This window comes from Epargyreus clarus, unplaced genomic scaffold, assembly GCF_041222505.1.
Source record: "Epargyreus clarus isolate Ecla_fem2 unplaced genomic scaffold, WU_Ecla_fem_2.2 ptg000011l, whole genome shotgun sequence".
NCBI classification, from domain to species: domain Eukaryota; kingdom Metazoa; phylum Arthropoda; class Insecta; order Lepidoptera; family Hesperiidae; genus Epargyreus; species Epargyreus clarus.
The window spans coordinates 8,011,294-8,025,071 of NW_027332219.1; the positions used below are offsets into that span (position 1 = coordinate 8,011,294).

The 13,778-nt window shown below is 33.1% G+C and overlaps 1 protein-coding gene across 2 annotated transcripts; it reads left to right on the forward strand.

Moving 5' to 3' along the window:
• Positions 1-166: 166 nt before the first annotated feature.
• Positions 167-13,292, forward strand: Arp2 (Actin-related protein 2). 2 transcript variants are annotated; one of them, XM_073077917.1, is made up of 12 exons: positions 167-343; positions 420-530; positions 1,931-1,954; positions 6,183-6,254; positions 6,822-6,965; positions 7,332-7,434; positions 7,882-7,988; positions 8,631-8,780; positions 9,368-9,493; positions 10,277-10,429; positions 11,645-11,773; positions 12,835-13,292. In XM_073077917.1, the coding sequence occupies exons 1-12, from the start codon at positions 296-298 to the stop codon at positions 12,874-12,876; spliced, it is 1,209 nt and encodes a 402-aa protein (XP_072934018.1). In that variant the 5' UTR covers positions 167-295; the 3' UTR covers positions 12,877-13,292. The 2 variants fall into 2 exon arrangements, with proteins under 2 accessions (XP_072934018.1, XP_072934019.1); XM_073077918.1 differs by lacking the exon at positions 1,931-1,954.
• Positions 13,293-13,778: the final 486 nt, after the last annotated feature.

The following is a 13,778-nucleotide window of genomic DNA, read 5'->3' on the forward strand; positions in this document are numbered from 1 at the left end:
TGTAGCACTACTTTGAAAAAAAATATGTCAAAAATTCCAAAAGGCGTGTCATTTTTGTAAAGTTTAAAAACCGCTCTCACATATTTACAATAAGGTTCATAATTATATAAAATATCACGATATTTGTCATCTATGTTACGTATTGACATGAGAGGAGAGGCATAGATAAAAATAGTAGAGGAGGTAGTGGCGCTTAGAGGGGGGCAGTTATCATCATTGTTCTAAGTGATTGCATTTTAATAAAATAAAGTGAAAATACAGTGTATTTCGTTTCAAAAACAATAAAGATCCAAAAATGGATGACCAAGGAAGGAAAGTTATCGTTTGCGACAACGGCACGGGTGTAAGTGTCTCTCAAATTTGTGTTTCATTGCAATGATACTGATAACCGATTGATTCATCGCTCAATATTGTTACAGTTCGTTAAATGCGGATACGCTGGCAGTAACTTCCCGGCGTTTATCTTCCCCTCGATGGTCGGCAGGCCCATCATCAGGGCGGAGAATAAAATCGGTGATATTGATGTCAAGGTGTGTTACCTTTATAAGCTATTCTTAATGTCCTAATATTCTTATCCGGTCTTCCTTTACTGTTTAATATGAAAATGAAGGATATCCTGAATATTTATAAGCAGTCACTCAGATATCTTTGGAGAGATATCTACTAAAATGTCAATAAATTGGTACTATAGGTTGTATCTACTGTCTGTTTATTAGTCATCATAATGAGTAAGAAATAACGCTTTCTACAACACAACCCTACACTAGTATTCACTAGCTATTTTGTGGGTCTCTTGCACATAACAGGAAAGGTGCATAGAAACATCCCCTAAAAAATAGTAATTTTCCTCAATTTGATGTGTGCTAGGGACCTTATGTGTAAACTTATGTGTTATGTTTAATTCTAGGGACCTTATGTGGAATGGTATTCTGACTATTATCAACCAGTCATTGAAATAAATAAAATAATCACACTTCTTAATGATTTGTGGCTGACAAATTGTATATACAAATTAATAATACTGTCTTGGGTCTGGGTGTTGATGTAGATATCTTTGTGTGTGTTCATAGAACACTACAGGGTTACGACTCTAATGTGGGGCTACAAGTATAGACAACATATTTTTATTCACAGGTCTATATGATTTCTTTATACAGATATATAAAAGTGATTTACTATTTTCCAGGGTATAAATATTGGAGTAAGTGTAGGTTTAAAAGCATGTTTGATAAAAATGTGTTATACATTTGCCAACTAAACGCATGCGATTTAACAAAATTGTTTAAAAAATTGTTAAATAATTGTTTGTAATATCGATGTTATGTTCGTTTTTGTTGTGGCTGCAATGATTTTATGTTTTCCAAATTTTATTAACCAAATTGTTAAAGATTATCTCTAATTCTTCTATTGATAAGCATTTGGCAGAAATGTATCTACTGATTGGTAGAATTGTTTTAAAATTATGTTTTAGTGAAATATTTAATAACAAATTCTAACTAACACTGTTTGTAGGTATTGAAAGATATACTCTGAAGTAAGAATTAAGAGATAAAAATAGTTCATCAAAGAAAAACCTAATTCTGTGCAATTTTAAACTCCAAAATCATAATAATAACAATTGCGCGTACTTTGGTTTGGTCTTTGGTATCAATTAAAAATTCTGTATAATCAAAAATTCAGGGTAATTCAACCTAGATTAAATTTTCACAAAGCTAACTGAATGAAAGTGTCTAAAAAAGTCAATAATGTTATACAGAATGGCTTAAAAACGTTAAACACAATTATGGAAATCCTTATTTCAGTCATAAAGATTCCCATTCACTTCCTTCCGTGTCAGGAATGATATTTTACGGAAAAAAAAAGTTCTGAAACAAAGCCACAAAAGGAAATGTTCTAAATATAAATATTATTAACATTTCACGCTGGCCAGACGTTTGACCCAGAAATAGTGCAGGTAACATAGATGAGTAGACCAGCTGTAGAAGATAATTTTTGCTTATATTTAAGTTTTGCAAACTTCTATATTATCATAGCTATGTATTACTAGCTGCGCTTTGAGGCTTCATTCACTTAGGATTGTATTAGTTTTATGGACAGACATATAGTACTTATATGACATATTTTATAGGCTTATACCAAAAACACTATCATAATTAATCAAACCAAAGGTAAATCTTTATTTTTACACAATTTCATAGATTAGTAAAGATTACTCACTCCTAACAAGAAAATGTAACCAGTTTTGAGAATTGAAATAGTTGTGTAAAAAAGTTTTGTCATGTCTCCATGCTAAAATGTCCCTAAAATATTTGAAATAATTATTTATTTATTATGTAAATTACGCAGTATTAGTCATTTATTCGTAAATTTTCTTTTAAAATGTTTTTATTTGTCAAGAATTCAAAAAAAGAACTTACTAATAAGCCGTTTGTGGCTTCATTCAATTTCAAGGCGGTGAAGTATCTTTCTTATCTCTAATCCATGCACAATTTAGGCATTTTATATAGCTGTGATGAAAATGAACAGCTGTAAAACTTAGGATTATAATGTGACCATATTGACAATGTTATTATGTAGTTTATATTTCTTATGTTTTAAATAATAGATTGGAAATTTTATTTTGAAGAATCGCATCACACACACAGAAATTTACAGCTTTATTTTACGTATGTCCATATCCACATCCATGTATATATTAGTAAAGTACTAGAAAATTATATAAGTTATTACAACTATTAGCAATGCTACGCTGAACATCACAAACATTATTAGAATAAGAATACTTCATACGATAGCTTTAGTTTACAATTATTGTTTTGTATATTTTTACTTCTGTAACATGAAGCATTTTTATAGGTTTTAAAATTTGGTGCTGATTGATTATAGGACTCTAATGTCTATTAGGTGTGATCATTAAAGAGAAAGGTTAAGACATTATCTAAATGTTATCTATACTAATATTATAAAGAGGAAAACTTTGTTTGGTTGTAATGAATAGGCTCAAAAACTACTGGACCGATTTTAAAAATTCTTTCACCATTCGAAAGCTACATTATCCACAAGTAACATAGGCTATATTTTATATGATATATATTTGACGAGTAGATTTTGAGGCGGTACAAAGTTCGCCAGGTCAGCTAGTAAATTATTAAAGGGACACCTTCAAAAAAACTTCAAATTCAAAATCATTATTTTTAGAAGAAAATATTGTTTTAAATAATGGTACAAGTTATTCATGTAATTTGAATAACAAAAGGCTGTTTTACCTTATGTATAAATAATATACAAGTAAATTTAGTATTTTACTTCCTTCCCCTGCTAATGATTATGGTGGTTAAATGTGGTAATTTACATTTTCAGTTCAATCCCAGTGATATATTTAGTAAAACCATAGAAAAATCATCATTTTCAATGTTTTACTTTTTAATATGTATATAAAAAAATGTATATATAAATTTAATATGTATATTCGCCCGCATTTTAAAGAAATAATATGACATACATAAAATGGAATATTTGTTCCTGCATTGGAATGACAGTAGTGCCATCTGTCGAAAATTGGTCTTACCAACTCCCAAACCCTCGTGGGCTCTTGGACAACAACTTTGCTAAAGATCATCACTTGATCGTTGAATGCATAGTTTCCGATTCTATAACTACTTACGAATTAAAAATTAATTAAAAAAACCTTTTCCCACGGACTAAATTGTGAATCTAAACCATTCTCAAGTCCCCTTGAACACATATATATATATATATATATATTTCTTATGTGCGTGTGTATGTCACTGAACTCCTCCTAAAGGACTGGACTGATTTTGATGAAATTTGTTGTGTGTGTTCAAGGGGACTTGAGAATGGTTTAGATTCACAATTTAGTCCGTGGGAAAAGGTTTTTTTAATTAATTTTTAATTCGTAAGTAGTTATAGAATCGGAAACTATGCATTCAACGATCAAGTGATGATCTTTAGCAAAGTTGTTGTCCAAGAGCCCACGAGGGTTTGGGAGTTGGTAAGACCAATTTTCGACAGATGGCACTACTGTCATTCCAATGCAGGAACAAATATTCCATTTTATGTATGTCATATTATTTCTTTAAAATGCGGGCGAATATACATATTAAATTTATATATACATTTTTTTATATACATATTAAAAAGTAAAACATTGAAAATGATGATTTTTCTATGGTTTTACTAAATATATCACTGGGATTGAACTGAAAATGTAAATTACCACATTTAACCACCATAATCATTAGCAGGGGAAGGAAGTAAAATACTAAATTTACTTGTATATTATTTATACATAAGGTAAAACAGCCTTTTGTTATTCAAATTACATGAATAACTTGTACCATTATTTAAAACAATATTTTCTTCTAAAAATAATGATTTTGAATTTGAAGTTTTTTTGAAGGTGTCCCTTTAATAATTTACTAGCTGACCTGGCGAACTTTGTACCGCCTCAAAATCTACTCGTCAAATATATATCATATAAAATATAGCCTATGTTACTTGTGGATAATGTAGCTTTCGAATGGTGAAAGAATTTTTAAAATCGGTCCAGTAGTTTTTGAGCCTATTCATTACAACCAAACAAAGTTTTCCTCTTTATAATATTAGTATAGATAACATTTAGATAATGTCTTAACCTTTCTCTTTAATGATCACACCTAATAGACATTAGAGTCCTATAATCAATCAGCACCAAATTTTAAAACCTATAAAAATGCTTCATGTTACAGAAGTAAAAATATACAAAACAATAATTGTAAACTAAAGCTATCGTATGAAGTATTCTTATTCTAATAATGTTTGTGATGTTCAGCGTAGCATTGCTAATAGTTGTAATAACTTATATAATTTTCTAGTACTTTACTAATATATACATGGATGTGGATATGGACATACGTAAAATAAAGCTGTAAATTTCTGTGTGTGTGATGCGATTCTTCAAAATAAAATTTCCAATCTATTATTTAAAACATAAGAAATATAAACTACATAATAACATTGTCAATATGGTCACATTATAATCCTAAGTTTTACAGCTGTTCATTTTCATCACAGCTATATAAAATGCCTAAATTGTGCATGGATTAGAGATAAGAAAGATACTTCACCGCCTTGAAATTGAATGAAGCCACAAACGGCTTATTAGTAAGTTCTTTTTTTGAATTCTTGACAAATAAAAACATTTTAAAAGAAAATTTACGAATAAATGACTAATACTGCGTAATTTACATAATAAATAAATAATTATTTCAAATATTTTAGGGACATTTTAGCATGGAGACATGACAAAACTTTTTTACACAACTATTTCAATTCTCAAAACTGGTTACATTTTCTTGTTAGGAGTGAGTAATCTTTACTAATCTATGAAATTGTGTAAAAATAAAGATTTACCTTTGGTTTGATTAATTATGATAGTGTTTTTGGTATAAGCCTATAAAATATGTCATATAAGTACTATATGTCTGTCCATAAAACTAATACAATCCTAAGTGAATGAAGCCTCAAAGCGCAGCTAGTAATACAACAAAAACGATATATATATATATATATATATATATATATATATATATATATATATATATATATATAAATATATATCGTCAATCCTTAGTACAGCAGGATATGGATCACAATTTTAGGTTCATATCCCTTAGACTTTTTATAAACAGCAGGATATCTTCTACTTATGAAGTTGTTATATTATAAAAAAGATGACAAGACAGTTTATTTTCTAGTAAATTATTTTAGTTTTGGTAATAAATCGATATTCATATTGGGCTTGTTGCTTACAGTAAAATAAATCTGCCATTGTAGTAATTTTTCCTTTTTGTAGCACTTATGTCACGGACGCTTCTGAGCGCGACCCGAAGACCTTTAGCGAGACAATACATACAAGCCTTGAATATTTTTGTTTCATTAACAGCATCACTTTTGTTTTGTATTGATTGTATATACCGCGCCAAACTTCAAGTCCGCTCTGAAGTTAATGCGCAGGTGTCAGCAGCGGGCAGCGGAGGGGGCGCTGTCTTCGCCCGCTAATGTCTACAATTTTCTATTGCGACGCGACTCGTGTCTATATTCGGAGCGGACTGGCAGTTTGGCGTGGACTACTAATGGTGCAAATGTCACTTGACAGAAGTGTAATGTCATCCTCTTTTCAGGATTTGATGGTTGGCGATGAGGCGTCCCAATTACGTTCTATGCTTGAAGTCAGCTATCCTATGGAGAATGGAGTGAGTATTTTAGCAGTAGCTACTTAATATCAGGTGGACTGCATACTCGTCTGCTATTTACATTATATATTAAAGAAACAGGATTTGGGCCAAGGGTGTCATCAACCGATGACTGATTTCAGTCGACATGGAGCAGTTTTTGCATGTTTAGGGGAGGGCCCCTCTTGGCGATTCCACACAGTAGTAAAACATTTTATGAGTTTTGAGGGGCGCTACGCTAATGGGCTTTGATATTTCAATAATTATGTAAATGGTTTACATTTTATAAGTTATTATTATAATATTATTTTAATATCTCATTGGTGAGCAGTCATCATCTAGTACTAGTCTTCCCTGAAACTTACTGATACCGAAAACTTTTTGGGTGTTTTTCGGAGATTCTTTTTCAAAATGAACTTGTTTGATTCCCGAAAAGGCGAATGCATTTTTTTAGTGTAACAATCTATTATTAGCTTTTATCAAAATCGGCTTTTAAGCCCTTCCAACATTTCTCACTACTCCGTATAGTTTCAGATTACTCCATGTGTGTGTGTAGTCAAAAAAAATATATAAAAAATATGTTTCCAGGTGGTACGAAACTGGGAGGATATGTGTCACGTATGGGACTACACGTTTGGTCCCAGCAAGATGAATGTGGACCCCAAGGACACCAAGATCCTGCTCACTGAACCACCCATGAACCCCACTAAGAACAGGGAGAAGATGATTGAGGTAATCATGATTGTATTCTTTGCATAATATAAATAATGTTTAGTTTTATAATAACTAATAAGCGACATACAGACAATATGTTACGTAGCTTAGCTTTTCGTTAGGGTATTTTTTAGGGAACCCTTTCACAGAAAAAAGTTTTCATCTGAAGGGAAGATTAAGAATAAGGTTTGGCTTAAGAAAAATTCTGAATATAATAAAATAATCACTCTGTATTATTATTTGGTTACATTGTATCATACCATATACCTAAAAATAAAATTACTACAATTATATGGTATACATTTGTTGTAATTTGGTATAATTAATATTATTCTTTTAGCATTATCGACATTGCATAAATACCTAAATATAAATTTCTTTCAGGTTATGTTTGAAAAATATGGTTTCGACAGTGCATACATAGCTATTCAAGCTGTTCTCACTCTGTACGCACAAGGCCTTATATCCGGTGTCGTTGTAGATTCAGGTATGTCATATATTTTAGAAATAGTTACTGTATATTTATTTGTAATCGGCCACAAATCGTTCCACAAATGGAGAGACCCTCAAATGAAATTAAATTTATTGCTAGAATGTGGTACACACAGATCTGATGGAACACAGCAATAGAAGTTGATACATATTACAATGGTGTGCAATCATGTCTAATTAAGAAAGGAAGACTCTCTTGCTAAGATCCTGGAACTTAATAATCTACGTCAGTTATTTAATAACACATCTATCCAGTTTGTATGTAGCAAAGATGGGAATTTGACAATTTCTAATATGCCAGAATTGTCTAAATTCTATCTGTGGTAGGATACATTGATTATTAATATAGGGCGTTAGTGACAGCCTCTGTCAAACGCCACTAAAAGATATATTTTCTACAGATACATTGTAATATTTATTATATTTAATTTTTGTCAAACAGGCGATGGTGTTACTCACATCTGTCCGGTGTACGAAGAGTTCGCACTACCTCACCTCACGCGGCGATTGGACATCGCCGGCAGAGATATCACTAGATATCTTATTAAGGTAAGGAATCAACACGAGGTATTATAGATGTTAAAGGGTTTGATCTTAACCTAACAATTACAATCACAACAGAATGTAAGTCGGTTTTTGTTTAAATAGTTATACGAGTATATATCAACTTCAATCATAAAAGGAGACGGTTTGTCAATTCGACTGTACATGTTTTTATATTTATAGGAGTTTATAGGAGTAGAAGACGAGCATGCAGTCCACCTGATGGTAAGTGGCTACTGCCGCCCATGGACATTTGTAATCAACCCCAGATAAGATTAGATATTCCTACCTGAGGTTGGCCACAGATGCGCTGCTACCCCTGAGGACTAAGCTGGAACGCCTCAGAAAAGTCTGTCTCCCTTACCACACCCTTCAAACCGGAACACAGCAGCGCCTGACACTGCTGTTATTAGGTAGAAATAGGTGTGGCGGTGGTGCCGCCGGAGTTGAACCACAAAGGGTTCTACGACCTTCAGTATATTTGTTATTGTTGTTATAGCGGCCACCTTTATACATACTCTAAAAATTCCAGTGTCTATCTATTACGGTATAGGAGATAGAGTCCTGTGACGGGTGGACATACAGCTAAACAATTTATTTCTTAATGTCCATTGTATTGATTAAATAGATAAATCATATTACCCATAGCTCCTCCTACTCCGTGGTTATGCCTTCAACCACTCAGCTGACTTCGAGACAGTGCGGATGATGAAGGAGAAACTCTGCTACATCGGCTACAACATCGAACAGGAGCAAAGACTGGCATGGGAGACCACTGTGCTCGTGGAGCCTTATGTTGTGAGTGCTTTTGTTGTATGGGGTTGTGGTTTCGATTCCAAGACGTTGTGATTTTTTTCATTGGGCGTGGATGATCAAATTTGAAAGAATAAGGTATAGTGAAAATTTCTGAAAGACAATACGACTTACAAGGCTGATTTTGAATATTAATAAACACTGCGTTATTCGATTTTTAAAAATTGTTTTTCCTAACTGGGGAATCCAACAAGTTAATTTTGAAAAAAAAAAGAAAACATACGCACACACTGTGATATTGCGCCATGGGTATTCGATTTCTGGGAAGCAATTATAAATGAGAAATTAAATCTTTTAAGAAAATATTTCTTTTTCATAATAGGTTTACAGCTAAGTTCCCGCCATTATTTTATTTAAATAATATCATCGATTGTTTATAGCCAAATGTTTTAAACAATTCAAAACGGACATTTTGTTCTCCAGGGATTTATGATTTTATGTTCGACTTATATATAGTCTGTATATTACAAATCAAATACTGATACAAAATTGACAATGCCTTTTGTGTGATAATTACTAGTCAGACTATGGGACTTATGACATTTTCCTCATAATGCTTATATTATTTTCAGTTACCGGACGGTCGTGTGATCAAAGTGGGTGGTGAGAGGTTCGAAGCCCCCGAGGCGCTGTTCCAGCCGCATCTCATCAACGTGGAAGGACAGGGGATCGCTGAACTGGTCTTTAATACTATCCAGGTGAGTTTTTGTGTGGATATAAGGCTAATAAAAAATATTATATATTATATCAGGCTAATAATAATTAGAAATTTTTAATTGAATTTATAAAATTGATTTTTTATTGAATTTAGAAAATTGATTTTTTAATGGAATTTAGAAAATTGAATATTTAATGGTATTTACAAAATGGATTTTTTAACGGAATTTAGAAAATTTAATTATTAATGGATTAACAAAATGAATGAATTAACAAAATGGATTTTTTAACGGAAATTAGAAAATTGAATTTTTAATGGTATTAACAAAATTGATTTTTTAACGGAATTTAGAAAATTTATTTTTTATTCGAATTTAAAAAAATGAATTCCATTTGGGAAATTGAATTTTTGTGGTTTGTTCATTGAGGACTTTTTATTAAAATTACACATAAGACATTCTGACTTCGTTACTTTTGTATTAAAATGAAGTAGCAAAAAAGCTTGCAGTCCGTCCAATGGTAAGTGGTCACTGCTGCCCATGGAAATATGTACCCAACTCCATATAGAACCGAAGTAATGTGCGAAGTCGATTACAGCAGATACGTTGTCACTTCTGAGTATTAAGATAGTCGCTACATATGTATGGCAGCTGGCATTCACGATTTTCAGCTTTACGCTATATTTAGCTTCACGCTAGAAAAAGGTGGTGCCTTCTCAGTCGAACCATACTGATTTTACCACCTTTCAAATTTAATCGCTTGTTTATTTTTTATAAACCGAAATTTAATTTTACCATACTTCTACGCTAAAAAAATCCTTACAGGCAGCGGACATAGACATGCGTAACGAGCTCTACAAGCACATAGTGCTCTCCGGTGGTTCTACCATGTACCCCGGCCTACCCTCGAGATTGGAGCGAGAGATCAAACAGCTCTACCTCGAGCGAGTGCTGAGGAACGACTGCGATAAACTTGCTGTGAGTATTGTTTAACTACTCTCTTTTATAGAGAGAAATATCATAGTGCTCTCTGGTGGTTCTACCATGTACTATCAAGCAACTCTACTTCGAGCGGGTGCTGAGGAACGATTGCGATAAACTCTCTGTAAGTATTGTTTAAGTATATTCCGTAGCAAACTTCTAGTCCGCTCTAAGCGCAGGTGTAGTCAGAGAGCTAATGCGGTCGAAAACAATTATAAGCATATCGCGTGCTTAAGATAATTTCAAACCGAACTAAAAATTTTTTACGTTTCAGATAATTTCAAACCGAATGGCAAAAAAAAAAAAATTATGTGCCCTTTCAGCATAAATCCCTATTAACCCTTAGCTATAGGCCCTTTTACCTTTAAGCACGCGATATACACCGCAGCAACGTAAGGACACACTAACGCAGCTGTGCCCCGGGGGATATCTACAATTTCCTGTTGCGACGCAACTCGTTTCTATATTCAGAGCGGACTAGAAGTTTGGCGCGTACTCTGTCTTCTGCTGTTGATAAGAAATATCTCTACCCGTAAGTAGAGAAGTTTACACATAGTGCTCTTAGGTGGTTTACTATGTAACATCAAACAGCTCTACCTCGAGCGGGTGCTGAGGAACGACTGCGATTAACTCGCTGTGTGTGTTGAATAACTACCCTCTGTTATTGATAGAATATATCTGTCTACGCGTAAGTAGAGAAGTTTACACGTAGTGTTCTCAGGTGGTTCTATCATGTACCATAAAGCATCTATAAACTTTCTGTTAATGTTGGTTAACTACCCTTTGTTATTGATAAGAAATATCTGTCTATGCCTAAATAGGGAGGAAGCGCATGTAATAAGGAAATATATTTGTTGTTGGAGATTTTAGGTGAATGGATCTCGACAATATTATGACTTTTTTAATTATTATAGTGTGGTATTTGTATGAGTGAGTGAGCAAGGAAAATGTGTGTGTATGTGTAAGTCTTTAAGAGGATGTGTTGGTGAATGAAAGAATGTGGGGGTGATTTTATTATGAACGAGTTGATGAGTGATTGAATGGGTATGTAATTTCCTTTGAAATAATTAATAATTGAATTAGTTAATAGGTGAATGAATGTGTGTGAGTGAAATTATCTATCGAATGTGAATTCGAGCATTTGGGGTAACTGTCTTATGTAGTAAGATTTTTTATCGTTTTATCAATATAAATTTGTTTTGTTTTGTATAGAAATTCAAGATCCGCATCGAGGACCCGCCGCGGCGCAAGGACATGGTGTTCATCGGCGGCGCCGTGCTGGCCGAGGTCTGCAAGAACAGAGACAACTTCTGGCTCACGCGCCAGGAGTATCAGGAGCAGGTGGGTTACACTCCAATACATTTTTATATAATACTAGCTGACCCGACAAACGTTGTCTTGCCATATAAATAAAAAAATGTTAAGGGTGAACAACCCTTATCACTTAGGGGTATGAAAAATAGCTGTCGAATCCAATGTGAAACATTCCATAATCAATAACTACTTACATATTAAAAATTAATTAAAAAAACCTTTTCCCACGGACTAAATTGTGAATCTAAACCATTCTCAAGTCCCCTTGAACACACACAACCAATTTCATCAAAATCAGTCCAGTCGTTTAGGAGGAGTTCAGTGACATACACAGGCACATAAGATATAAAGATAAGTAGCAGACGAGCATGCGGTCCACCTGATCGTAAGTGGCCGCTGCCGCCCATGGACATCTGTAATCAACCTCAGATAGGATTAGATATTCCTACCTTAGCTCGGCCACAGATGCGCTGCTACGTCTCGTCTCCGATAAGTATGTCTCCCTTATCACACCCTTTAAACCAGAACGCAGCAACGCTTAACCCTGCTGTTATTACACAAAAATAGGTGTAGCATGAGGGATTCTATTATTTGAATATTATACCGCCACACCTATTCTTAGCGTGAAGCAGTTCTCGCGTTTCGGTGAAAGAGTGTGGTTCCGCCGATTATTAAAAATCAATCTATCCATTTTTTTTCCTCAACAAAGATAAAAATGAGGCGATTTCTATTTGACATTGTTAAATTTCAATCTTTAGTAGACGAAAATTGGATAGATTGATTATTAATAACAGCTTAGTCCTCATATGTGGCAACGCATGTGTGATCTGCTTCAAGTAGGACCCATTCTGTTCCCATTCCCAGGGGTGTCGCAAAAGAGAAGCACTCATATGAAACGTTCCAAATTAGCCCTCCTGGGTAGCAACAAGTGAGTTGCGAACCTCATATAGTTTAACCTTATTTGGGGTTGATTATAAATGACCATAGTAACAGCCACATATACTATGATTCGTGCTTGTTTGCTATTAATACACTTTTATTATATTTATGATAAAATTATATTAAATTATTATTTTCTTCTATTACAGGGTCTCGGTTGTCTCCGGAAATTGGGAGTGCGGGCTAGTTAATTTAAATGTAATATAATCCATTCCAATAATATACTCTTATTGCTAAGACATCGAGAATTGTTAGACTTTTCATACAATTATTAAATTATATTAGTTTCTTTATGTGAAGTATTACTTATTAGGTTCAATATTAAATGTAATTGAATGATTTATTGCACAATATAATTAGTCCTCAGGGATAGCGGCGCATCTGTGGCTGACTTCAGATAGGAATATCTAATCCTATCTGGGGTTGATTACGGGTGTCCATGGGCGACAGTAGCCACTTACCATCAGGTGGACTGCATGCTCGTCTGCTACTCCTATATTATAAAAATAATGTTAGTGGTCTCTTAATGGTCGAAAGTTGACCATATTGAAGATTTATTTATTAATAGCTCGAAAGGTTTTCATTACCTAGCAAATAAAAAAGGAAATTAGTTGAAAAACAAAATAAAAAGGAATTTAACTGTCTTGCATTTACCTATGATATGTATAGATTACAAATTGCATAATTTAAGGGTGCCTTTTTATATACTTTTATCCCAAAGTCCCAAATAGATAAGTCTGATAGTAATTCTAATAATTTACATAATTTTTTGCTCTCTAAGATTCAATTTGATGCTTCTTCTTAAAAAGTTTGATTTTTGAAGTCACATTTTCAGTGCGTTATTTTAAAATACGCGAACATCGTCACACAAAACCGACAGAATGAAGTCAGCCGTTAAATATTAATAATTGTTATCTATGCAACTTGATTTAGTATATCTGTATTTAAATATGTTTTGATTGAAAATTATGGTATATTTTCTAATTCTAAAAATTGTATTTGAGATATATTAATGGGCAAAAGATCTCTGTCGATTTAAATAAAATAAAAAATACAATTGCATTTATTTATATATTAATCACCCAATTAATAT

Coding starts and splice junctions, on each gene's coding strand:
- Arp2 (XM_073077917.1), top strand. CDS start 296: ATGGATGACCAAGGAAGGAAAGTTATCGTTTGCGACAACGGCACGGGT. Junction 344..419: donor TTTGCGACAACGGCACGGGT/GTAAGTGTCTCT, acceptor ATATTGTTACAG/TTCGTTAAATGCGGATACGC. Junction 6,966..7,331: donor ACAGGGAGAAGATGATTGAG/GTAATCATGATT, acceptor AATTTCTTTCAG/GTTATGTTTGAAAAATATGG.